The sequence below is a fragment of the Bos indicus genome, chromosome 8 (genome assembly GCF_029378745.1).
Source record: "Bos indicus isolate NIAB-ARS_2022 breed Sahiwal x Tharparkar chromosome 8, NIAB-ARS_B.indTharparkar_mat_pri_1.0, whole genome shotgun sequence".
Taxonomy (NCBI): Eukaryota; Metazoa; Chordata; class Mammalia; order Artiodactyla; family Bovidae; genus Bos; species Bos indicus.
Genome location: NC_091767.1, coordinates 22,995,702 through 23,023,240, shown reverse-complemented (window position 1 = coordinate 23,023,240; position 27,539 = coordinate 22,995,702). Strand labels below are relative to the sequence as shown.

Here is a 27,539-nt window from a genome sequence, read left to right as displayed (position 1 = left end):
TAGGGAACCATCAAGTCAGGACTATTATAGACATCGCCCTTTCTTTCCACCATTTTCATCCTGGATACCTATTTTCCTCCACAGACTGGGCCAATATCCCCACCAGAATCCTGGTTCTTCTTGGGGAACATGGGTGAGGAGACTCTAATTCCAGAATAATTGTATTTCCCCAGCAGCACCTCACTCACAGGGAGAGATCACATGGAGCCACCCCCTGTCCTCTAGAGTGACAGAGTCCCTTCCGCACCTGCTGGACTCCCTCCCTAAGGACAGGCTCACCACAGCCTGAGGACTTGAAAATCTCCTTTCTGTGAAGGGCTTGTTTATTTGTTGGGAAAGTAAATCATCTTCCTGAAACCCCACCCTCTCCTCTGGAGTGTTTGTGTGAAGGACCCAAGTTCCCAGTGGTGACCCCTCTTCTCCTGACCCATGTCTCCAGGCGTCCTAAGTGTCAATAGTGCTAAGGCGCTGAGAGCTAAAGTGTGTTTGTGCAAGTAGAGGAATTATCCAACTGCAATTATTTTACCTTTAATAGATAATTTTTATTTTACCAAATATAGATTTTATCATTCTACTCTTTTAATGTTTTGAACACGTGTGATGTTCAGAGTTTCTGAGTTGGCGGAATGAGATTCAGCGGTGTTGCTGTCTCTCATCAGAAGTTCATGTCACAGAACCTAGTGAGCTTCAGTTGTTCATTCAGTCAGTTGATTCCACTGGGCTTTGTTCCTCTGTCTCTGTCTTCCTCTGAGAATGCAGGGCAGTGAGACTCACACTACTCAGTCAGGGGGAAATAGCCTTCTTTCTTTGCTTGTGCGTGATTCTTCAGTTGAAGTTGTTTTAATTTATATTGACACACTGGACAAGATTGGTCTCACTGCTCCTGCTCTAGTCCTAATTCATGATGAGGTGAGAACAATAAAAGGAAGTAAAGAAAGCCAGAGGGGCTGTATCTCTATCATTTTCAAAACTTCAGATTTGTTTTTCTTTGCAACTTTCCTAGAAAGTAAAATTCGAGATGAGAAAACAAATGTAGACAAAAAGAAAACAAATGTAAATCTGAACGTCATGAATATGAAAAAAGGGAAGTGGCTTTCCCCTGACACGATGACGTTTTCTGAGTTAGCAAACTTCAGTGCAGCACAGCTGGGGACACGCTGAGGCAGAGGGGAAGGATGAGGCCAGTGTGAACAACAGAAAGGCTGGGACACAGCTGCGTCTGCCAGAAACTCAATGAAGGAAAAGTTCTGGGTCAGTTGACTGCCCTTTGCTTTGCAGGATTAGTTACCTCATTTTTCTTTCATTTAATCCATGTAAGATCAGTTTTAGGAGAGAAGGAAGAAGTCACACCCATCAGCTCACAAGGAATCCCAGTTGCTAGAAAACTAATGCTCTCTGGCAGGATTGTGGAGACCAACCTTCCTGAGCATCTGTCTAAGTGATAAATCTCTCAACAATGAGAAGATGCTTTACGAAAACTAAAATTAAATAAAAGGGAATCAGATAATTCCAAAGATCATTATATTAATCTGGGTAATAGTAATCATAATATTAAAAAGTAGTAACTGAATTTTGTTTGCTGCTAATAGACTTGACATTTTAAGCTCTTTAAAATATTAACTCAGGGTCTCATTAACCCTATTTGGATCACAGCATTTATACAACTGGAGAGAAATATCAATCTGGAGCATTGAACTATTCCCAATGTACCAAATACAAAGGAGCTTTATAATGATTTATCTGAACAAGCCCATTAAAAAGAGTGAAGGGTTCAAATGAACATGATACTGGGAAACCAACAAAATAAATTGAAGGAGATGACAAAAGCCCTAATATCCCCTGCAAATGCTAAAGGGTCACTGTTAATAGTTTTGAAGGGCAATAAGGGAGGTGGTCTTAAGTCTAGAGAAATCTCTTTAAGGTCTCATCAAAATAGACAAAATTGCTATTAAGTAGTTAGAGGGGATGGAGAAGGCAATGGCACCCCACTCCAGTACTCTTGCCTGGAAAATCCCATGGATAGAGGAGCCTGGTAGGCTGTAGTCCATGGGGTCGATAAGAGTCGGACACGACTGAGCGACTTCCCTTTCACTTTTCACTTTCATGCATTGGAGAAGGAAATGGCAACCCACTCCAGTGTTCTTGCCTGGAGAATCCCAGGGACGGTAGAGCCTGGTGGGCTGCTGTCTCTGGGGTCGCACAGAGTCGGACATGACTGAAGTGACTTAGCAGCAGCAGCAGCAGTTAGAGGGGAATAGATTTTTCTGCTAATTGAAAAAAAAATAAAAACGAACGGGACTTTCCTACTGGTCAGGATCTGGTCCTTTCACACTGTGACCTGGATTTAGTCCTGGGTATGAAAAATGGGATCCCACAAGCCACAAGGTGGTAGGTCTAAGATTTTATGAGTGATTTCTTCAGTCAAATATGGGCTTCCCTGGTGGTTCCAATGGTAAAGAATCTGTCTGCCATGCAGGAGATCTGGGTTCGATCCCAAGGTAGGGAAGATCCACTGGTGAAGGGAATGGCAATCAACTCCAATATTCTTCCCTGGAAAATTCCATGGACAGCGAAGCTTGGAGAGCTATAGTCCATGAAGTTGCAAAGAGTTGGACATGACTAGGGACTAACACTTTCACACTTTCTTCAATGAAATATAGTATCCCTGGTATCTTTGTATTTTAGACTCTTGACTTTTCTCATGAGTTTAAGAACAAAAGAAAAACATCTAACAATTTCCATCCATTTTAGCTCTGACATTTCTCCTATAAGATTACAACTAAAATGACACTCCGCATCTGGTTCTACCTGAATGAAGTCACTACCCACTGCAGTCCCTGACCTCCAACACACGCTTGATAGGAGTTCAGGGTGGAGATCAGGAAAGAGGCACTCTGTGCTGCAGGAAAACTGACACAGCAGGCTGGCAGTTCAGGTCCCTCCATTGTGTCCAGCTCTTTGCAACCCCATTGATAGTTGCACGCCAGGCTTCCCTATCTATTCCTGTCCAACAGGCCAGCAGAGAGTTAGATAATTTTCTGAGAAAAATTTATGAACCCAATTTTTGCAACTTCTCATACTTAGAAACGCTGTAAGATCTTTCAGAGAGACATCTGTACCTCCTGACTCTCAGCCACCTTCTACCAAGTGATGGCACGTAACCCCTTCAGCATAATCATGTATGTGCTGACACCCTCTAAGTCCTTGGAGCAGTTCCTCAGAGCTGAGGAGAGTTCGTCCTCCAGTTATAGTCCTCACTAGTCCTCCAAAAAAACTGAACTCTGGCAGTCATGTTGTCAGTATTTTTCAGTTGACAAGGACCCTTTGCAGAAGACCTCCTCAGGTCAACTTGCTGGTCTCATTCATAGTGAAGACACCTGTATTTCTCACCTCCAGTCCAGATGGGTCATCCTATTGTTTACTGATAGAGTCCAGTGAAGAACCTCTTTTCTTTATTTTTCCAACCATAAATTCAGATGTGGGTACTGAGAAAGCCTCATGTATTACCAAGATGGAAGAGCATACATACTTCTTGGACAGAATTATGGAAGGTTTTGAAAGGACTCCTTAGCGTGGAGAGACTACCTTGGACTCCAGGGTCAGCCTCATGGTTTTGTATAGTTGAATTTATTTAAAGTTCTAGCCTCAATGTATTAAACATTATAAAATAATACTGTAGGACTTTAATAAAAATATTGTTTAAGAAATCATTTGTTAATAAAATGATATTTTAACAGTAATATAGGAATGGTTTTTGCTTCTTTTAGGACCCTATTCCTCAGACAGGTTTCCAAGCCTCTAAATGTACTTTAAATGTCTCTCTGATGATTCATGGGGTCGCAAAGAGTCGGACATGACTGAGGGACTGGACTGAACTGAACTGAACTGACTTTAAATGTTCCTGCTTACTGCTGTTTGTACCAACTGGAAACAAGAAAAAGATGATTGATTCATCAACGTCCTTTTTCCAAATTGCCTACATTAAATACATGAATTTCCACAAAGATCTTTGCTACTTTTAGGAATTGTGATCTTCCAGAGTGTACATTACTGATATGTGTCCTTTCAGGAAGGCTCTGTCACGCTAGTTGCTAAGTGTATTAAAATTGCTGCCTGTGTCCCTTCTATTTAAGATTGTTTAATTTTGCTTGTCTCTGAAAGAGGCAAAGGTATCATGATGGAGTTAAAGAACTTCCTTGCATTTCATTGTCCCCAGGCACGTCTTGCCCTGCTCTGTGATAACTTGCTGGGTCCTAAGGAGGTAGCAAGTCTGCAACTGTGATGGGCGTGACCCTCCTCCCTTCAGAGACTCTGAAGCCTGCTGTGGTATGAATGTCACCTGTGCTGGAGGCACAGCTAGTAGCTAGGCTTTCATGCTGTCTCTGTGCTCTTAGCATCCACTTCAGTCTTCTCATTCTCTGGAAAGGAATGTTGTAGAGAAATGCTTGCCTCAATTCTGCTCATCTGTATTGTTCCATGTCCTGAGGACTTGCTGCTATTGTCTTGCTTCTTCTGAACCACTTTGTGTATCATCTTGAGATTCCTAGCTTAATAGGAAAGTAAAAATGTAAACCTAAAGGGCCTGTGCTGTGATTTTCCATAATGTTCAACACATCATTGATTCCTTCTTCATTAAGAAACCTGCTGGTTTCTGTTGATTAATTCTACCGAGCAAGCTCTCACTAAGGTGATCAGTGTCATCTCTTTTCCCAAGTAGGAAGAACTTTCCATCTACATATCCACAAATGCATTGAGTCTTAAGGGGTTGCAACCCTTCCATCTCTGTCTTTTCACCACTCTCTCTTGTGTTGCTAACACACGGCCATTCCATCTCTGCTTCCGTTGGGGCATTCTCTCCCTTTGAAGGTTGAGGTCATAGGACTCAATTTGAAGTCTTTTTCCCATTTGATACTCATTTCCCACTTGATTAGTTTTTCTGTTCCATGCTTTACATTTCATGAAATTGCTTGTAAATTGCCATCTCCAACATCCAGTGGGCATTTTCACTGAAATGTTTACTAATTAATTGTAGTAGTTAACTTTTTATATCCTGTCACATCTTGCTCCACATTCTACTGGCAGAATTCCAGTTTTCTCCATTTCATTGTAGCATTCAACCTGATATTCATTTCTGCTACTAATTCAGTTCAGTTCAGTCTCTCAGTCGTGTCTGACTCTTTGCGACCCCATGAATTGCAGCACGCCAGGCCTCCCTGTCCATCACCAACTCCCCAAGTTCACTCAGACTCATGTCCATCAAGTCGGTGATGCCATCCAGCCATCTCATCCTCTGTCATCCCCTTCTCCTCCTGCCTCCAATCCCTCCCAGCATCAGAATCTTTTCCAATGAGTCAACTCTTCGCATCAGGTGGCCAAAGTACTGGAGTGTCAACTTCAGCATCATTCCTTCCAAAGAAATCCCAGGGCTGATCTCCTTCAGAATGGACTGGTTGAATCTCCTTGCAGTCCAAGGGACTCTCAAGAGTCTTCTCCAACACCACAGTTCAAAAGCATCAATTCTTTGGCGCTCAGCTTTCTTCACAGTCCAACTCTCACATCCATACATGACCACTGGAAAAACCATAGCCTTCACTAGATGGACCTTAGTGAACATTTTATTATGAATTAACTGATTATTGATTTGAGGTTAATTTCTTTTTAAAAAATCAAAGCTACAAAAATGACTGAATTAGTTACATTTACATCTAGGTCTTGAGAGCAACACACAACCTGGCTAAAGGAAGTGTATTTTTTATTCAAATCTGAAAATCAAAAAAGGGGGTCAAGGACTTGTAAAATGAATTGTTTAATCAAGTTATGCATTCAGCTTGGTGTTTCGTTTTAAAGAAAAAGAAATAAAGAATGTTTTTATAGTAAGAATTTAATGAAAAATAAAAATTATAAACTAAGTATAAAATTCATGCCAATCCCAAAGAAAGGCAGCGCCAAAGAATGCTCAGACTACCGCATTATTGCATTCATCTCGCATACTCGCAAAGTAATGCTCAAAATTTTCCAAGCCAGGATTCAACAGTATGTGAACCGTGAACTTTCAAATGTTCAAGTTGGTTTTAGAAAATGCAGAGGAACCAGAGGTCAAATTGCCAACATCCATTGGATCATTGAAAAGTTCCAGAAAAACATCTACTTCTGCTTTATTGACTATGCCAAAGCCTTTGACTGTATAGATCACAACAAATTGTGGAAAATTCTTCAAGAGATGGGAATAGCAGACCACCTGATCTGCCTCCTGAGAAATCTGTATGCAAGTCAAGAAGCAACAGTTAGAACTGAACATAGAACAACAGATTGGTTCCAAATAGGAAAAGGAGTCTGTCAAGGCTGTATATTGTCACCCTGCTTGTTTAACTTATATGCAGAGTACATCATGAGAAATACTGGACTAGATGAAGCACAAGCTGGAATCAAGATTGTCGGGAGAAATATCAATAACCTCAGATATGCAGATGACACCACCCTTGTAGCAGAAAGTGAAGAAGAACCAAACAGCCTCTTGATGAAAGTGAAAGAGGTGAATAAAAAAAATTGGCTTAAAGCTCAACATTCAGAAAACCAAGATCGTGGCATCTAGTCCTATCATTCATGGCAAATAGATAGGGAAACAATGGAAAGAGTCAGAGGCTTTATTTTGGGGCTCCAAAATCACTGCAGATGGTGATTGCAGCCATGAAATTAAAAGACGCTTGCTCCTTGGAAGAAAAGCTATGACCAACCTAGACAGCATATTAAAAAGCAGAGACATTACTTTGCCAACAAAGATCCATCTAGTCAAGCCTATGGTTTTTCCAGTAGTCATGTATGGATGTGAGAGTTGGAGTATAAAGAAAACTGAACGTGGAAGAACTAGTGCTTTTGAACTATGGTATTGGAGAAGATTCTCGAGAGTCCCTTGGACAGCAAGGAGATCCAGCCACTCCATCCTAAAGGAAATCAATCCTGAATATTCATTGGAAGGACTGATACTGAAGCTGAAACTCCAATACTTTGGCCACCTGATGTGAAGAACTGACTCCTTGGAAAAGATCCTGATGCTGGGAAAGATTGAAATTAGGGGAAGAAGGGGACTACAGAGGATGAGATGGTTGGATGGCAAACCAACTCAATGCCCATGAATTTGAGTGGACTCCAGGAGTTGGTGATGGACAGGGAGGCCTGGCGTGCCGTAGTCCATGGGGTCGCAAAGAGTTGGACACAACTGAGTGACTGAACTGAGTTGAACTGAGTATTATGCCACTGTTTTCTGTAGACCATCAGAAAATCGGAACTATGGTCCTATCAATCGTGGAAGAATGCAAACCTTATATATTACATCTTAAAAAGGAAATGCAGAGAGTTGTGGCAGGATTTATCTTGGTGCAATTTAAACTGTCAGAATAGACTATGGCATCACACCTCTGAGTCTTCTTTTAGACTAAAGAAGATAATTAGATTGAGCTTTGGGTTTTTATTTCAAGCTCAGTTGACTCATGTAGATGAATATCTCCTTTTTGATTGAGACTTCCATGAGTATATTTCATTTCCAGTGTAATAACACAGAAGAAACATCGAAGCTGTGACATTCTCTGATGCCCAGAACAGAAGGGAAAATCTTTTCAGTGGAAACAAAAGAGAAAAGTGTGGAAAATGACAGTTTTGACCTATTAAAGATCTTATTTGCAGGAAGTTGCTGGAAACAGCTGGATAAAGCCTGGCACAACCTGACATCTGCAGCATCACCAAGCTCACCAGATGCCAACCCCTTCCCTGATGACACAGAGGGTGAAGTTATCCAGCCCTGGAGAATGGTGATCATCACCATTGCCATCCTCCTAGAGACGAGGAATCACCAAACTCAGAGCTTTAGTGAAACTGAGTCCCAGTGCTACAGCTTAACAAGGAGCTCCAAGCTGCCTTCCCTACACCTCTGTGGCTGGGATGGGCACCGCAGATCTCCCTGTAACAGACCAACTGGCCCTGCTCGCCTAGCGGAAACCGACTCCAGGTCAAGAGCCTTGAACTTGAGCATGGGTACCACCAAGGACAACCAGAGAGTCCCGGTTGACAGGAGCCTCATGCCAGGGCAAGGCGTCGCTGGGGCCCCAGGAGCTCGTGGGGCCCCAGGAGCAGTGAGGAAACTTTCTTTTCGGACTAGACTGCCCAGGGGTGTTTTGTAGTGGCTTTGCTCAGAGCCTTTGATTTCTGCACCTGCAGCTACATCCATCCTCCCCTTCCTGGGATGAGATTTTAGCCAGAGCAGTTTACACTGGTGCCTGTTTATGCAGTGATTAGCGGCTGGAAATCAGAGCATATTGTGGTGTGTTTTCAGATTCAGGGTTGTTTCTGGGGAAAGGAGTGATTCAGGGAAAGTTGAAAGGCATCTACAGTCTGGAAGGGCATCTACCTGATATTGGAACCCTCCAGTGGGAAGACTTGAGGACAAGACTGAGACTTCAAGGAGCCCCTCAAAAGGGAAAGTGATGTCATTTAATTTAAATGGTTAATTTCTCCTCTAATGATCAAGTAGTTGAAAAATGTTTTTAAATGTATAGGTAAGTCTTAAACTCACACCAAGTTTATTTTCCTTAAGCCAAAACAAGACTTTAAGGTTCTGGCTTCAGTGGAAGCAAAATCATCTGCAATGTGTTCAAAATTACTTCTTTGTTCATCTTAGTTCAATTGAGCAAAAGCTGTAGTTGACAAACTTATGACGCATTAACTACCTTAAATAATTTCAGTTTTCAAAATCTTTCTTCTCATTTCTTTTAATCTAGGATTGTATGTTAAGCTTTCAAATTTATACATAGTTTTCCACTGAAGAGTTTTACTAACTTTTTAAAAATGTCATTTCATACAGATAAGTTGCTTTAAAATTCATAATCAAGATGTTTTTTATTTCAACATAATGTAAGTTTACACTTAATATACTATTTGCTACTTAATAAGCATCTTTTATGCCAAATGCACTGATTGCATGTTGATTTGATGCCCAGTAAATATCTCGCTGTGCTTGGTACAGCTATGAGATTATTTCATTTGCTAGTAAAATGTAAAAATGTGTAGATATGCTTTGTACAATATAAAAAAAGATTTCTGCTGCTAAGTCGCTTCAGTCATGTCTGACTCTGTGTGACCCCATAGACAGCAGCCCACCTGGCTTCTCCATTCCTGGGATTCTCCAGGCAAGAACACTGGAGTGGATTGCCATTTCCTTCTCCAGTGCATGCATGCTAAGTCACTTCAGTTGTGTCCAACTCTGTGCGACCCCATGGACAGCAGCCCACCAGGCTTCTCTATCCACAGGATTCTCTAGGCAAGAATACTGGAGTAGGTTGCCATTTCTATCTCCGTAGAAAAGATTAACCTATTCTAATTTGCAGAGGTAGAATTTTTGCATTAAAAATTAGAGCTGAGCAAGGCACAGATATGGCATAACCATTCTTAGGGTAGACATGAAATAATGGTGAAACCTTTGTATACACCTGTCACAGAACAACTCTCAGAGTTACGTTTAATGTGTCCCTGCTGCTTTATATAATCTACTATTTATGATAACTTTGTAAGTTGTTATATTAACATTATATAAAGCACATAAAATGAGATGGTATATTGAATGGAGTACAGTATTCTCATTATCTCTATTTTATTTTCAATTGGACACTGATTGCTTTACAATGTTTTCTTGATTTCTGTTGTACAACAATGTAAATCAACTATAAATACACATATATCCACTCCCATATTCCTATTTTAAAGCTGAGAAAACTGTAGTATAGGATAGAAAAAACAACTGGACTAAATAGTGCCAAAAGTTGAGGGAAGACTAAAGAGATGCCCAGATAACAAATATACTGGTCACATAAGAAGACAAGAGTAAGCCACACACACACACACACACAATGCAGCAAGATTGTCATTTTCAAACAGTTTAATTGGTAAAACTCTTTTAAGCTTATCATCATTATTATTATCATTATTACACTTACACTTTTATTGACAACCCTGAGGACCAGTAGTATGCTACCATTGTGCAGGATGCTGGGTGGGAATAAGAAATGGAGACGTGTCCTGCTCTGGGGAGTCAATTCCTCACCGTTCAAGGGACTCTCGGTTAGATGGTCCTGATGGAGGATGTGTGTGGGGGAGGGGTGTCTAAAACTAAAAAGCAAGGCCTTGATCTTTTTTTTTTTTCTTTTAGTTCTACCAGTTTATTGTTACCAACCCATCTCCCTCCACCCTCATGCACGCGTGCTCAGTCATGTAACCCCATGGACTGCTGTCCGCCAAGCTGCTCTGTCCATGGACTTTTCCAGGCAAGAATACTGAGTGTGTTGCCATTTCCTTCTCCAGGAAGGCCTTGATCTTGAAAAGTACAGACTGTAGGAAATTCTTAAAACAATAATAGTTGAAATATGGTAAATGAAATGTATAAATTGCTGGAATCTTTGTTGATCAATTTTTGTAAATGAACCCTGGCTTGTTACTGCAGGAACTTGGATATACCTCAGTAATGATATTTTCTGTGCATCACATTGACGTATTGATTATTAAACTCCTTCTTAGAAAATCATACTGTTTGAAGATAGAGAATATACCTATTTCCAGTAATTAACCTCCTGTTCAAATCTCAGCCAAACATAGGTCCATGGTGCTGAATAAAAGATATGGTGGGTGTGCATGAGATGCTTCAACATATTTCAAATGGCCAAGTATTGAAGTTGGCTTAGTTTCTGTTTCAAGATGGTGGAGTAGAAGGACATGCACTCATCTCTTGCAAGAGCACCAAAATCGCAATGAGCTGTTGAAAACTGTCCACAGGAGGACTCTGGAGCCCACCCAAAAAAGATACCCCATGTCCAAAGACAAAAAAGAAATTACAACGAGATAGTAGAAGGGGCTCAAGCACAATAAAAATAAATGTCATATCTGCCAGGTGGGAAACCAACAAACTGGAAAACAGTACTACCAAAAAAGTTCTCTCACTGTTGTGAAGGTTCTAAGACTCACATCAGTCTTCCGGGTCTGCAGATCCAGCATAGGGACTGGGTATCCCCAGGGAATCTGACTCTGAAGGCCAGGGAGATTTGATTACAAGTCTTCCACAGGACTATGGAAAAGAGACTCCATTCTCAAAGGGGACAAACAAAATCTTGCAAGCACCAAGACGCAAGGGAACTGAGCAGCAGTGACCCCACAGGAGACTGAACCAGACCTACCTGCTAAAGGTGGAGTCTCCTGTGGAGGTGGGTCAGCAGGGGCTTGCCGTGGGGGCAAGGGCACTAGCTGCAGCAATCCTGGAAGGTGCCCCGTGGCGTGAGTCCCCTGGGGGTTTCAGAAAATCACACTTCATTCATTAATAATGTTTCTCCCATCTTTAGTATGAGAAGGGTAACAATTGGTTTCGGAACTCTTTGTTGGGTTTTGGTCTTTCAGTAGCAATGCAGAGGCTCCTGGAGGTGATCTTGCCAGCAAGTATGGACAAGGGACTTTACTGAAAAGAGAACTAGGATCCAAGCTGGGACGGCGTAGGACTGGAGGGCAGAAGTCCATTTCACAGCGCCTGCTCTTTCCTTCCTGCCTCTGCATGTGTTTGACTTTCTGCATTGATATGAGATCTCTATACTTTCCCCATTATTCGTCTTTGTATTACATCAAAGCATTTTCTACTCATGCTTTTAGAAATATGAAACCCAGAAATTGGAATTCTCTTCAGCATACAGCAAAGGAAAGTTCTCACACAGAAAACACTGTGAAACCAGCACCGAAGTTGAAAGAAAATACCTTTGTCAGGGGCAAGCACCTTTCCAGTGCTGCCCTCCAGTCGCTGTCTCAGGGCGGCTGTCCTGTCTCCTCCCTGAGGGCAGTCACTCTGTGATTCTAACAGTCCTGATGATTTCTGCCAGGAGCACTTGATGCCTCTTGTGTGATATAAACTCATGAATCCAAACAGTAATCCTGTGAAAACTACTCTTACTGTCCCCATATTAAAGATGAAGAAACTGATCTATAGTGTTTGTAATATTTTTTAGGATGTCACTGCTGGTAAATAGCAGAGTTGGGATTCAGAGGTTTTGGAATTTCTAGAACTCTCCTTTCACTTGGGCTCTTTTCCTGTGGCTTCCACTCTGACTACACCATGCAGCTAGAAGAAACCAGCACAGAACAGAGCTCCTGTGTTGGAGGCAGTGAAGGTATTGTGGAAGGGAGTGAATTGCTCCATAAGGCAGTACTGAGGAGAAGGTGGGAGGCAGAGTAATAGGAGTCAGGAGCAGCCAGTCAACACCTTATGTCATCAGCTTTCCTGCAGGAGGTGACTGTTTCCCTCAGATATGTATATCAACCATTCTTTAATCAGTGGGTATAAATTAGTTATGCCTATGACATTAAGATAGCATATTCAAAAGCAGAGACATTACTTTGCCAACAAAGATTCGTCTAGTCAAGGCTATGGTTTTTCCTGTGGTCATGTATGGATGTGAGAGTTGGACTGTGAAGAAGGCTGAGCGCCAAAGAATTGATGCTTTTGAACTGTGGTGTTGGAGAAGACTCTTGAGAGTCCCTTGGACTGCAAGAAGATCCAACCAGTCCATTCTGAAGGAGATCAGCCCTGGGATTTCTTTGGAAGGAATGATGCTAAAGCTGAAACTCCAGTACTTTGGCCACCTCATGTGAAGAGTTGACTCATTGGGAAAGACTCTGATGCTGGGAGGGATTGGGGGCAGGAGGAGAAGGGGATCACAGAGGATGAGATCGCTGGATGGCATCACTGACTCAATGGACGTGGGTCTGAGTGAACTCCGGGAGTTGGTGATGGACAGGGAGGCCTGGCGTGCTGCAATCCATGGGGTCACAAAGAGTCGGACACGACTGAGCAACTGATCTGATCTGATGACATCAAGGAAATGGCAATGCACTCCAGTGTTCTTGCCTGGAGAATCCCAGGGACGGGGGAGCCTGGTGGGCTGCTGTCTGTGGGATCACACAGAGTTGGACATGACTGAAGCGACTTAGCAGCAGCAGCAGCAGCAGCAGCAGCATGACATCAAAATTAACCATTTTCTACAATTTCATAATCTCCTTTCTACCTGTTTTCTTTTTGGCACCCTCAACAGCTTGTAGGAACTTAGTTCCTCACCAAGGCTCCCTGGAGGGAAAACTCAGAGTCCTAAAAACTGTACCACCAGAGAACTTGAAGAACTCCACCTTTTGACGGACATTTGTTGGAAAGTGATAGAACTGTTCCACAGTATAAAGGGAACAAATACTGTTTTGTGATAGGTATATATAGACAAAATAAGGATTTAAGTTTTCAAAATTAAAAAAAACTCAAGAAGTTTACCTTGATAAGTATTTAATAAATAAAACAAATAACAATTTTAATGAAATAGAAAGGGGAATATATTTTCTAAATCTTAATACAATGTAAGCATATACATATTTTATATGAAAATATAACATTGAGATAGAGTAATACATTAAGTCAATAAAATATAAATAAATAACATCAAACAGTCTTTGCTTATGGACTGATACCCCTTTTACATCTACTTGCTTACTAATACAGCATTACTATGTATTGGCTGAACTAATTCAATAAATCTGGTGGCTAAAGAAGAAACCAGAGTCTTCTGAAATGACAACACCAGAGTGTACAAGGGTGATGTGGAATATTAGTCAGTGAGAATCAGTCAAGGTGAGTTCAGGTCTCCATTCCTCATTTTTAACCTTTCTTGCAAGCTGGTTGATGAAGACAAGGATCTCATGATTTCCACTCTGACAATTTCCCAGGCGCAGTTGCTGTATTTCTTCTCTTGCAGGTAGACATGGATTCCTTGGAAGTACCTCTTCAGGGCCAATATGGGGCCCATCCTTTCCAGGGCAGAGTCTTCCTCTCCTGTCACCGGGCCCAGGCAGGCGTCGAGGTCGTCCAGCTGCTGATGGAGTCCAGTGTGGAGCTGCTCCAGGAGGGTGGTGTCCCAGGCAGCAGAGGAGCGCTCTGTGTGGAAGAGGTTGAAGGTCTGCTGGAGCATCTCGTGGAGCACAGAGATGGCCTGGGCCTCCTGGAGCTGGCTGCCCTCCACCATCTCGTGTGGGAAAGCGAAGTCTTTTCTGTCCTGCAGACAAAAGCGAGGGGAGAGCCGCCTCATTTGGCCCAGGAGCCTAAGGTTCTTCCTGCCAACCAGCATGTGGTTCTGAGACAGGTCACAGCCCAGGGATCCTCCCAGGCCATAGCTGACCAGCACCAGGGCCATCAGTAGAGAGAGCCTGAAGGCCATGGGGAAGATGAGGCTGCTGCTGGGCTGGCTGGGAAGACGTCTGGTGGAACCTTGAGGTAGGTTCTCTGATGCCATGCTTTCTAAGCAAGGCCATTAAATAGGGAACACAGTCATTTTCATTTTCTAATCATTTCTATACACTTCTACTTCCCATTTTGGTTTTCTGTTAAGTATTCTGAATATGGTCAAAGAAATTGTCATCAATTTAAACTATTAATTTTACCTTTTCCCAGTAACTTCAGATGTGCTTATCCAAATGGATATTTATCATCAAATGAGAAGGTCTTCATCTTATGTTAGAATTGAAGTACATTTGTAATTACACATATTATTGCTCCCTGTCTCTCATGCATAAATGTTCCTCTCCTCTTTTCCAGGAACACATTTGTAGCCCTCATCTTAGGCTCCATTTTCCCCTCTCACTTTACCTAGGAAGCCAGGCTCCCTCAGCCCTATGGTTTCTGTATTTATTTAGGGATTTACCAGATCACTGTGGCACTTGATCTCTTTGAAACAAAGGATAGATTTTCCTTAGTGTTTGATTCAGAGAAAAGGCTGATTATTTTCAGTCCACGAGCTTACCCCACATTTTTCTTCCTTCTAGAACACTTTCCTACAGGTCCATGTGGTTGTGTTTTAGGGAACCACAAGGTCAGGGCCATTACAGACATCACCCTTTCTTTCCACCATTTTCTTACTGGAGACCTGTCGTCCTCCACAGACTTGGCCAATACCCCCACCAGAATCCTGGTTCTTCTCAGGGAACATGGGTGAGTGTTAGGGGCCAGCATGAGGCACTCCGCCCATGGCAAAGGTCATGAGGAAGGAGGCTCAACATACGAAAAGGTGGGATCGAGCCTCAGGAGTCCCCCTGGAAATCCTCGAGCATCTACCCCCATAACCACAGCCTGCCTACTTTACTACTTTGTGCTCTCACCTACACCTCTGACTTTACGGGGGGCTGTCCCCCACCACCTCTTTCGGAGAAGGAGTTAACTTAGAGCTCCAGTTAATAAAAACTCCTGGGCATAACACGAGTGTTTTAACCTACAAACTCCTCTGAAGGTTCTCTGGCCTGCCTGACAGGCTTGTCCGGCCACATGTGATTGCTCACAGCCTCCCAACAGTGAAAGGCACGAGATGCTTTAAACCTTCTAAAAACAGGTTCTTTAGAGAAGTTAGAAAACTATTAGTATAAGTATAGTGGGCTGATTAGAAATTGTATTGGTGAAGGGTTTTTCATTTGTTGAGCCAATGTTTGTTGCTAAGTCTCCACATCCCCTGCCCTTACACACATTAATGAATATATAGAAGAAATAAGTATTAACCTTTGATATTAATCACGTTAGACCTTAGGCTAAGTAAATTCTTTCCTTAACTAAAATCCACTATACCCTCACCCTATAGGAATGTAACTTTATTTGGGTGGCATCTGTTTTAAGAATAAACACCCCTGGAGAAATAAGTGTCCTGGTTGACTGACCACTGTCACAAGGAGAGGGTCATAAATTGTCAGCAGGCCCCCTGGCCAGAAGATGATGTAACACCTCTAAGACCTCTGTATACATTTGTATGAAGCACCTTTGATAAAAGTCAGGACTGCTGACCCTGAGTGACTTTTGCATAACATCTCAGTGTATAAAAGTAGACCATGGAAAATAAAGAATTGGGATCAGTTCCTCGAAATACTGGTCTCCCCATGTCACTCTCTCTCTTAACTCTGGCTGAGTCTCCATCTGGAGCGCGGAACCCACCATGCTTACTAATTTTGCCTGGGCTTCTAAGATCTGACCGGGGAGGCCTCAGTGTCTCCTCTCCTTCGGGAGAACGGAAGGACACCTGCGGCCTATGTAAGTGGTGCAAACTTCTTGTCTTGAAGTATTATTGGTCTCCCGCATAAACCAAGCTACTCAGCCTCTTTTCTCCACTGAATTTTCCTACTGAGCTATCCTTATTCTATTACTCTTTATATCTCTAATTAATATCTAATTGAAGCTATTGTATCCTGATCCTCGCTGACGCCGTCCCCGCTTCGAATACCCTGGATCAGCCGGGGCTGGACCCCGGCAGGTGAGGAGTCTCTACATCCAGCATAATTGTATTTTCTAGAAGCACCTCACTCAGAAGGGAGAGATCACATGGAGCCACCCCCTCTCCTCTGAGTGACAGAGTCCCTTCCTCACCTGCTGGACTCCCTCTCTCGGACAGGCTCACCACATCCTGTGGCCTCAAAATCTCCTTCTGAGTAGGGCTTGTTTATTTGTTGGGAAAATAAATTGTCTTCCTGAACCCCATCCTCTCCCCTGGAGTGTTTCTGTGAAGGACCCTAGTTCTTTGTGGTGACCTCCTCTTCTCCTGATCCCAGGTGTCCAAAATATCAGCAGTGCTCAGGTGCTGAGAGCAAAAGTGTGTTTGTGTAAGTTGGTGAAGGAATTTCCAAATCCAATCATTTTGCTTTTCAGATCAGATCAGATAAGTCCCTCAGTCCTGTCCAACTCTTTGCGACCCCATGAATCGCAGCATGCCAGGCCTCCCTGTCCATCACCAAGTCCCGAATTTCACTCATACCCACGTCCATCGAGTCAGTGATGCCATCCAGCCATCTCATCCTCTGTCATCCCCTTCTCCTCCTGCCCCCAATCCCTCCCAGCATCAGAGTCTTTTCCAATGAGTCAACTCTTCACATGAGGTGGCCAAAGTATTGGAGTTTCAGCCTCAGCATCAGTCCTTCCAATGAACACCCAGGACTGGTCTCCTTTAGGTTGGACTGGTTCGATCTCCTTGCAGTCCAAGAGACTCCCAAGAGTATTCTCCAGCAGCACAGTTCAAAAGCATCAATTCTTCCACGCTTAGCTTTCTTCACAGTCCAACTCTCACATCCATACATGACCACAGGAAAAACCATAGCCTTGACTAGACGAACCTTTGTTGGCAAAGTAATGTCTTTGCTTTTGAATATGCCATCTAGGTTGGTCAAAACTTTCCTTCCAAGGAGTAAGCGTCTTTTAATTTCATGGCTGCAGTCACCATCTGTAGTGATTTTGGAGCCCAGAAAAATAAAGTCTGACACTGTTTCCACTGTTTCCCCATCTATTTCCCATGAAGTGGTGGGACCGGATGCCATGATCTTCGTTTTCTGAACGTTGAGCTTTAAGCCAACTTTTTCACTCTCCACTTTCACTTTCATCAAGAAGCTCTTTGGTTCTTCTTCACTTTCTCCCATAAGGGTGGTGTCATCTGCATATCTGAGGTTATTGATATTTCTCCCGGCAATCTTGATTCCAGCTTGTGTTTCTTCCAGTCCAGCGTTTCTCATGATGTACTCTGCATATAAGTTAAATAAACAGGGTGACAATATACAGCCTTGATGAACTCCTTTTCCTATTTGGAACCAGTCTGTTGTTCCATGTCCAGTTCTAACTGTTGCTTCCTGACCTGCATACAAATTTCTCAAGAGGCAGATCAGGTGGTCTGGGATTCCCATCTCTTTCAGAATTTTCCACAGTTTATTGTGATCCACATAGTCAAAGGCTTTGGTATAGTCAATAAAGCAGAAATAGTTGTTTTTGTAGAACTCTCTTGCTTTTTCCATGATCCAGCGGATGTTGGCAATTTGATCTCTGGTTCCTCTGCCTTTTCTAAAACCAGCTTGAGCATCAGGAATTTCACGGTTCACATATTGCTGAAGCCTGGCTTGGAGAATTTTGAGCATTACTTTACTAGTGTGTGAGATGAGTGCAATTGTGTGGTAGTTTGAGCATTCTTTGGCATTGCCTTTCTTTGGGATTGGAATGAAAACTGAGCTTTTCCAGTCCTGTGGCCACTGCTGAGTTTTCCAAATTTGCTGGCATATTGAGTGTAGCACTTTCACACATCATCTTTCAGGATTTGGAATAGCTCAACTGGAATTCCATCACCTCCACTAGCTTTGTTCGTAGTGATGCTTTCTAAGGCCCACTTGACTTACACATTCCAGGATGTCTGGCTGTAGGTCAGTGACCACACCATCGTGATTATCTGGGTCATGAAGATCTTTTTTGTACAGTTCTTCTGTGTATTCTTGCCATCTCTTCTTAATATCTTCTGCTTCTGTTAGGTCCATACCATTTCTGTCCTTTATCAAGCTCATCTTTGCATGAAATATTCCTTTGGTATCTCTAATTTTCTTGAAGAGATCCCTAGTCTTTCCCATTCTGCTTTGCTTTTAGTAGATAAATAATATCTACTTTGCCAAGTATAGTTTTTATTATTCAACTCTTTTATTTAAACTGTTCAACACTTGTTCTGCTCAGAGTTTCTGAGCTGGAGGAAGGAGATTCAGTGCTGGTGTTGTCTCTTGTTGGAAGCGTATGTCACAGAATCTAGTGAGTTATAGCCATTTGTTCAGACAGTTGATTCCACCCGGCATCTCTGTTCCTCTGTCTCTTTCTCCTCTGAGAATGCAGGGCAGTGAGACCCAGCATGCTAGATCAAGAGAAATAGCCTTCTTTCCTTGAGTGTAATTTTTAATTTAAACTTTTTATATTCACTTAGTGACTTATTGGACATGATTCGATTCACTGCTCCTTCTCTGGTTGTAATTCAGGATGAGGTGAGAACAAGAAAGGGAAGTAAAGAAAAGCAGAGGGGCTGCATCACTTTCAACAGGTTAGATTTTTTTTTTGTTTCTCTTTGCAATTTTGCTAGAAAGTAAAGTTCCATAGTTGTTTTGTGGGCAACTAGAAAACAAGGGTAAGTCTCAATGTCATGAATATGAAAGAAAGGAAGTGGCTTCCCCTGACACAGTGATGTATTCTGGGTTAGCAAACTTCAGTGCAGCATAGCTGGGGCCTAGGCTGTGGCAGAGGGGAAGGATCAGGTCAACATGAACAACAGAAAGGCTGGGACATGGCTGCTTCAGAAAGAAGCTCAACGAAGGCCAAATCCTGAGTCTGTGGACTGCCCTCAGCTTTGTAAGACCAGCCACCTGATTTTTCTTTCCTTTAATCCATCTGTGGTGTGTATAAGGGGAGAACGAAGAAGTCACATGCACCAGCTCATGGAAGACAGCAATCAGAACCCCCATTGCTAGAACACTAACCCTCTCTCACAGGGTCAAGGAGACCAGCCTTGCTGTGCATCTGTGACAAATCCACCTGGGCAATGAGAAGTTGCTTTGAAAATACTAATATGAAAGGGAATGAAATGATTCTGAAAGATCCTGATCTTAATCTGGGTAACAATAATTATGATATTAAAAATGACACCTGAATTTTATTGATTATAACCCTAATCTCCCTAATATCCCACCTTGTGATATGATCACATTGATGGGTTGGGTTTCTTTGTTTTTTCTTAATAATTTTAAATGCATTTATTTTATGTATTTATTTGGCTGTGCCGGGTCTTGGTTGCGGCATGCTGGCTTTTCCATATTCCTTGCCTCAAATCGGATCTTTACTTGTGGCATGGGAAGTCTTGGTTGTGGCCCGTAGGATCTAGTTCCCTGACCAGGAACAAGACATCAAAATTCTAGGAGAGTGGACAACTTTCCTAGAATCTCTTCCTCAGCAAAGAACTTCAAGTGCTGTAGGATTTCTCTCCATTATGTACAAGGCCCTGCTCAAAAGGGAGGAAACTTGGGTTCCTGGGCACTTCATAGTCCTGCGGGCATTCCCTCTCCTAGAATGAACACTTAGGGATTCAACATGCAGACCCTTGCCTGTGTTAAGGAACTTGCACTCAAAGCTTCTCTTGGATGGACTGAGGGTGGAGTAAAGAGGTTACTATTGGCTATATTGACATGAAAGATTGCTATCATTCTCTAAGTTCCACATTCTCAGCCTAATTTGCAAACTTTGTATTATTTGAAGTAAAGGATGTCCTCTGTGACTGCTACTAAAGTCGTCTTGATGTTTTAGAAGATGAAATGAACCTCCGGTGTTGGCTACACTCAGGAGCCCTAGATTGTGTGAGAGTAGAGCTTCCTGCTGCTCCCAGTCCCTCCTCTTCATCAGTTCTGAGTACTGGCCCTCAGCTGCTCTGAGCACGTGCTGCCTCCTTCCTCCTCGTCCTGCCTCCAAAGTCTTCTCCCCTGCTCCCAGGAGAGGAGTCATGATCCCCTCCTGACGCTCCTGGAATCCACATCGCCAAGCACATTGTCACATATGTGTACGTGGTCAGCACACTTTGGTGAGAGAATGAAGAGAACTCTATGAATTAACCCATGTTCGTTATTATGCCACTATTATCTGTAGACCACCAGAACACAGGAGCAATAGTCCTGTAAATAACGGAAGAATTCAAACCTTATGTATTAGACTTGTAAAAAGGAAATGTAGAGAGATGTGGCAATTTAAAAATTGGTGCAATTTAAAAACTGTCACAATAGACTATGGAGTCACACCTCTAAGTTCTCTTTTAGACTAAAGAAGAGAGATTGAGCCTCAGGTTTTTCTTTCAAGCTGAGTTGACTCATATAGATTAATATCTCCTTTTGGATTGAGACTTTGCCATGAGTATATTTCATTTCCAGTGTAATAACACAAAGGAAGCATCGAAGCTGTGACATTCTCTGATGCCCAGAATAGAAGGGAAAAGTTTTCAGTGGAGACAAAATTGAGAAAAATGTAGAAAGTGACCTTTCTGTCCTATTTAAAGATCTTGTTTGGGGGAAGGTGCTGGGAAAAGCTGGATAAAGGCTGGCACAGCCCAACACCTGCAGCATCACCAAGCTCACCAGATGCCAAGCCCTTCCCTGATGACACAGAGGGCGATGTTCTCCAGCCCTGGAGAATGGTGATCATCACCATTGCCACCCTCTGAGAGACCAGGAAGCCACCAAAATCAGCACTTCAGTGAAATTGGGTCCCACGGCTCCAGCTCAACAAGATGCTCAAATCTGTCTTTCCTGCGCCCCAGCGACCGGGAGGGCACCACAGAACTCCCTGAAATGGAGCAACTGGCCTTGCTCCCCCAGCAGACCTGTCTCCAGGTACACCGCCTGGAACTCCAGTGCCACATCTACCGAGAGAACCAGGGAGTCTGTGTAGGCAGGAGCCTCCAGCTGAGCTAGGTGCTGCTGAGGCCCAGGGAGAGCCTGGGGCCTCAGGAGCAGTGAGGAAACTTCCTTTTCGGGCCAGATGGCCCAGGGGAGCTTTGCAGGGATTTCACTCAGAACTTGATTTCTGCACCTGCCCCTGAGTCCATCCTCCCCTTCCTGGGAGGAGATTTTAGCCAGAGAGGTTTACACTGGTGCCCATTTATGCTGTGACTGATGGCTGGAAATCTGAGCATATTGTGGTATGTTTTCAGATTTCAGGTTGTTTCTGGGGGAAAAGACTAATTGGGGGAAAGGGGAAAGGCATCTACATTTGTCAGAACGCATTTAACAGGAGGCTTCATGTGTGCTGTTTTGGATCTGTCAGGAATTCTCTGTTCCTTGTTATTTCCTGAATATTCAGGAATTTAGTGGAGAGGCAAGCCTCTTCTGGGGGCCGAGGAATCCAGGCATTTCCTTAGTTAGTTTTTCTATTCCGTGATAAGTACCCTCTTCCTTTTTATGAACCGTATGGTAAAAGTGGTTATTTACAACCCTCTCTCTTTCATATGGATGACCTCATGTTTCCTTGTAAGTTTTGATTTTTATGTCTGCTGAAAATAGCTATCTTGTAAGATGGTATAAATACCTACACAACGTTGAATAAAACATCCTTGATCCATTAGAGCTTTGCTCCCCATGTCTTGCTTTCTCTCTCTCTCTCCCAGACTATTTCTTTGGAGCGCAGAGGCTCTCTGAGTTCACTTGTCTGCCCGGGCTTCTAAGACCCTCTCGAGAAGGCGCTTTGTGCCTTCACCCCATGGAGAGGGCGCCTGAGGCCTCTGTGATGAGAGCAAGCCCCGCGTCAGGGACTTTATTGGCTTTCTGTGTAAACCAAGGAATATCAGCCTCTTTCTCTCTCCTTTACTTTCTTATCGGTCGACTCCGGACCACCAGGTTCTGGTCCATTAATGGACGTCAACATGCATTCTGGACAGTAATCTAGATATTGGGACCATCCAGTGGAAAGACTTGAGAACAAGACTGAGACTTACAGGAGCCCCTGGGGAAAGGGAAAATGATTTTATTTAATATAAATGGTTAATTTCTCCTGCAACGTTCACGTAGTTGAAAATATTTTTAAATGTATAAAGAAGTCTGAAACTCACACCAAATCTAAATATTCCTTATGCCAAAACAAAACTTTAAGTTCCTTGCTTCAGTGGAAGCAAAATCATCTGTAATGTTTTCAAAATTACTTCTTTGTTCATCTCAGTTCAACTGAGCGAAAGCCATATTTGAGAAACTTATGACCCAGTAGATACCTTAAATAATTAATCTCAATTTTCAAAATCTTTTTTTCTTTTCATTTCCTTTAACTAAGGATCTTATGTTAAGCTTTCAAATTTATACATAGTTTTGCATTGGAGAGTTTTATTAACTTTTTTAAAATGTCATTTCATACAGATAAGTGCTTTAAAATTCACAATCAAGATGTTTTTTATTTCAGCATAATGTAGGTTTACACTTAACATACCATTTCCTACCTAATAAGCATCTTATATGCCAAATGCACTGATTGCATATTGATTTGATGCCCACTAAACATCGCGGTGTGCTTGGTACACTCCTGTGATTATTTTATTTGCTAGTAAAATTTCAAAATGTATAGATATGTTTTGTACAATACTAGAAAAGATTAACTTATTCTAAGTTGCAGAGGTAGAATTTTTGCATTAAAAATTAGAGTTGAGCAAGGCACAGATAAGGCATAATCATCTTTAGGGTAGACATGAAATAATGGCGAAACCTTTGTATACACCTTTATATACACTGTTGTCACAGTAACAACTCTCACATGTTTAATGTGGCCCTGATGCTTTATATAATCTACTCATTTAAGTTAATTTTGTAAGTTGTTATATTAACATCATATAGAGTACAGAACATGAGATGGTATATTGAATGGAGTACAGTAGTCTCATTATCCCTATTTTGTTTTTAATTGGAGATTAATTGCTTTACAATGTTGTGTTGATTTCTGCTGTACAACAAGTAAACCAGCTATAAGTACACACATATCCACTCCCATATCCTTATTTTAAAGCTGAGAAAACAGTAGCATAGGACAGAAGAATTGACTGGACGAAATGATGCAGGAAATTGAGGGAAAACTAAAGATGTGCCCAGATAACAAATATACTGGTCACCTGAGAAAACAAGAGTAACCCACAAAAAATAAAAACAAAAAAATGCAGCAAGATTTTTATTTTCAACAGTTTAACTGGTAAAACTCTTTTAAGCTTATCATTATTATTATTATCATTATTACACTTATAATTTATTGACAACCCTGAGGACCAGTAGTATCCTACCATTGTGCAGGATGCTGGGTAGGAATAAGAAATGGAGACTTGCTCCTGCTCTGGGGATTCAATTCCTCCCCATTTAAGTGACTCTCAGTTAGAAGGTCCTGATGGAGGATGTGTGTGGAAGAGGGGTGTTTAAAATGAAAAGAAAGACTTTGATCTTGAAAAGTACAGATTATAGGAAATTCTTAAAATAATAAAAGTTGAAATATGGTAAATGAAATGTATAAATTGGTGGGATCCTTGTTGATCAATTTTTATAAATAAACCCTTGTTACTGCAGGAACTTGGATATACCTCAATAAAAATGTTTTCTGTGCAGCAGATTGACATATTGATTTTTAAAATCTTTCTTAGAAAATCATTCTGTTTGAAGACAGACAACATACCTATTTCCAGTTTTAACGCCCTGTTCAAATCTTAGCCACACATACGTCCGTGGTGGTGAATAAATATATGGTGGGTGTGAATGAGATAGTTCAGCATATTTCAAATGGTCAAATATCAAAGTTTTGGCTTAGCTTCTGGTTCAAGATGGCAGAGTAGAAGGACATGCACTCGTCTCCTGCAAGAGCACTGGAATCACAACTAGCTGTTGAACAACCATCCAGAGAAGGACTCTGGAGCCGCCGAAAAAGGATGTCCCATGTCCAGACACAAAGAAGAAACTACAATGAGATGCAGGAGGCGCTCAAGCACAATAAAAATAAATCCCATCTCTGCCAGATGGGAAACCAACAAACTGGAAAACAATAATACCAGAAAAGTTCTCCCACTGGTGTGAAGGTTCTGAGCCTCATGCCATGCTTGCAAGCCTGCAAAGGGAGTGGGAATCCCCAGGCAATCTGACTCTGAACACCAGTGGGATTTGATTACAGGACTTCCACAGGACTGTGGGAGAGACTTCTTGCAGGGGACAAACATAATCTTGCATGCACCAAGACCCAGGGGAAGGGAGCAGTGACCCCACAGGAGACTGAACCAGACCCACCTCCTAAGGTTGGAGTCTCCTAGGGAAGTGTGGGTCAGCAGTGGCTTGCCCTGGGGACAAGGGTACTAGCAGCAGCAATCCTGGAAGGTGGCCCTTGGTGTGAGTCTCCTTGGAGGTTGCCGAAAATCAAGCACCTCATTCATTAATCATGTTTCTCACTTCTTTAGTATGAGAAGAGGTAAAACTGGCTTCTGAACCATTTGTTGGGTTTTGTTCTTTCAGTAGTAAAACAGAGGCTCCAGGAGGTGACATTGCCAGCAAGTATGGACAAGGGATTTTATGGAAAGGAGAACTAGGATCCAACCTGGGACAGCCCAGAACTGGAGAGCAGAACCACACACTTCACAGCCCCTGCTCTTTCCTTCCTGCCTCTGCTTGTGTTTGATTATCTGTACTGATATGCGATCTCTATTCTTTCCCTAGTATCGTATTTATGTTAGATCAAGCATTTTCTACCAATTCATCTTACTCAAAGAGTTTTTTATGAACTCATAGCAATGCTTTTAGAAGTATGAAACCCAGAAATTGGAATGCTCTTCAGCATACAGCAAAGGAACGTTCTCACACTGAGAGCACTGTGAAACTAGCACCCAAGTGGAAAAGAAAATACCTTTGTCAGGGGCCAGCACCTTTCCATGCTGCCCTCCAGTCTCTGTCTCAGGGCGGCTGTCCTGTCTCCTCCCTGAGGGCAGCCACTCTGTGATTCTCACGGTCCTGATGATTTCTGCCAGGAGCGCTTGATGCCTCTTGTGTGATATGGACTCATTGAATCCAAGCAGTAATTGTATGAAAACTACTCTTATTGTCCCCGTATTAAAGATGAGGAAACTGACCTGTTGTGTTTGTGAGATTTTTCAGGGTCACACTGTTGGTAAACAGCAGAGCTGGGATTCAGAGGTTTTGAAATTTCTAGAACACTCCTTTTACTTGGACTCTCTTCCTGTGGCTTCCACTCTGACTACACCATGCAGCTAGAAACCAGCACAGAACAGAGCTCCAGTGTGGAGGCAGTGAAGGTATTGTGTAAGGGAGTGAATTGCTCAGTAAGGCACTACTGAGGAGAAGGGAGGCAGAGTAATAGGAGTCAGGAGCAGCCAGTCAATACCGTACGTCATCAGCTTTCCTGCAGGAGGTGACTGCTTCCCTCAGATATGTATATCAACCATTCTTTAATGAGTGGGTATAAATTAGTTATGCCTATGACAGCAAGACTAACCATTTTCTACAATTTCATAATTTCCTTTCTAAATTGTTTTTTTTGGCACCCTCCACAGCTTATAGGATATAAGTTCCTCAACCAAGGCTCCCTGAAGGAAAAACTCAGAGTCCTAACAACTGCACCCACAGAAAATTCTCAGAATTCCACCTTTTGACAAACATTTCATAGAAAATAATAGAAATGTTCCACAGAATAAAGTGAACAAATACTATTTTGTGATAGGTGTATGCAGAGAAAATAAGGATTTAGGTTTTCAAAATATAAACAAGAAATTTATCTTGATAACTATTTAATAAATAAAAAAATAACAGTTTTAATGAAACAGGGAAATATATTTTCTAAATTTTAATACAAAGTAAACATACACATCTTTTATATGAAAGTATAAATATGATGAGATAAAATATTACATTAACTAAATAAAGAATAAATAAATAACATCAGGGCAATCATTGCTTATGGATTGATACACCTTCACATGATTACTTTTGTATCTAATTGCTTATTATTACTGACATGTATTGGCTGAGTTAATTCAATAAATTTGGTGGCTAAAGGAGAATTCAGAGTCTTCTGAAATGACCCCAGGTGAGTAAATAAGGATGATGTGGCATCTTAATCAGTGACAGTCATGTCAAGGTGAGTTCAGGTCTCCATCTATCATTCTTAACCTTTCTTGCAAGTTGATTGATGAAGACAAGGATCTCATGATTTCCACTATGACGATTTCCCAGGCGCAGTCGCTGTATGCCTTCTCTTTCAGGTAGACATGGATTCCCTGGAAGTACCTCTTCACGGCCAGTGTGGGGCCCGTCCTTCCCAGGGCAGAGTCTTCCTCTTCCATCACCTGCCCCAGGCAGGCGTCCAGGTCATCCAGCTGCTGATGGAGTCCAGTGCGGAGCTGCTCCAGGAGGGTGGTGTCCCAGGCAGCAGAGGAGCGCTCTGTGTGGAAGAGGTTGAAGGTCTGCTGGAGCATCTCGTGGAGCACAGAGATGGCCTGGGCCTCCTGGAGCTGCCCACCCTCCACCATCTCCTGAGGGAAAGCGAAGTCTTTTCTTTCCTGCAGACAGAAGCGAGGGGAGAGTCTCTTCATTTGGTCCAGGAGCCTGAGGTTCTGCCTGCCAACCAGCACGTGGTTCTGAGACAGGTCACAGCCCAGGGATCCTCCCGGGCCGTAGCTGACCAGCACCAGGGCCATCAATAGAGAGAGCATGAAGGCCATGGGGAAGATGAAGCTGTGGCTGGCCTGGCTGAGACGGTGTCTGGTGGAACCTTGCCGGGGACCAGCCCCGGCTGATCCAGGGTATTCGAAGCGGGGACGGTGCCGGTGACCTATTTATTTAAATATTTTATCAAAGATATAAAGAGTAATAGGATGAGGATAGCTCAGTAGGAAAATTCAGTGGAGAAAAGAGGCTGAGTAGCTTGGTTTATGCGGGAGACCAATAAAACTTCAAGACAAGAAGTTTGCACCACTGACGTAGGCCGCAGGCGTCCTTCCGTTCTCCCGAAGGAGAGGAGACACTGAGGCCTCCTCAGTCGGATCTTAGAAGCCCAGGCATAATTAGCAAGCATGGCGGGTTCCGTGCTCCAGATGGAGACTCAGCCAGAATTTGAGAGAGAGACAGACATGGGGAGACCAAGTTTCGGTGAACAAGGCCCGCACTTT

At 42.6% G+C, this 27,539-nt stretch overlaps 2 protein-coding genes across 2 annotated transcripts; both read right to left on the bottom strand.

Annotated features, from left to right (window-relative positions):
• Positions 1-13,685: 13,685 nt before the first annotated feature.
• LOC139184447 (interferon omega-1-like) lies at positions 13,686-14,273 on the bottom strand. Its single transcript, XM_070794307.1, has one exon. It carries the CDS (start codon positions 14,271-14,273, stop codon positions 13,686-13,688), a length of 588 nt encoding a protein of 195 aa, XP_070650408.1.
• Positions 14,274-26,504: 12,231 nt separating this feature from the next.
• On the bottom strand, positions 26,505-27,092 carry LOC109562663 (interferon omega-1-like). Its single transcript, XM_019965690.1, has one exon. The coding sequence runs from the start codon at positions 27,090-27,092 to the stop codon at positions 26,505-26,507; it is 588 nt and encodes a 195-aa protein (XP_019821249.1).
• Between the last annotated feature and the right edge of the window lie 447 nt (positions 27,093-27,539).

Coding starts and splice junctions, on each gene's coding strand:
- LOC139184447 (XM_070794307.1), bottom strand. CDS start 14,273: ATGGCCTTCAGGCTCTCTCTACTGATGGCCCTGGTGCTGGTCAGCTAT.
- LOC109562663 (XM_019965690.1), bottom strand. CDS start 27,092: ATGGCCTTCATGCTCTCTCTATTGATGGCCCTGGTGCTGGTCAGCTAC.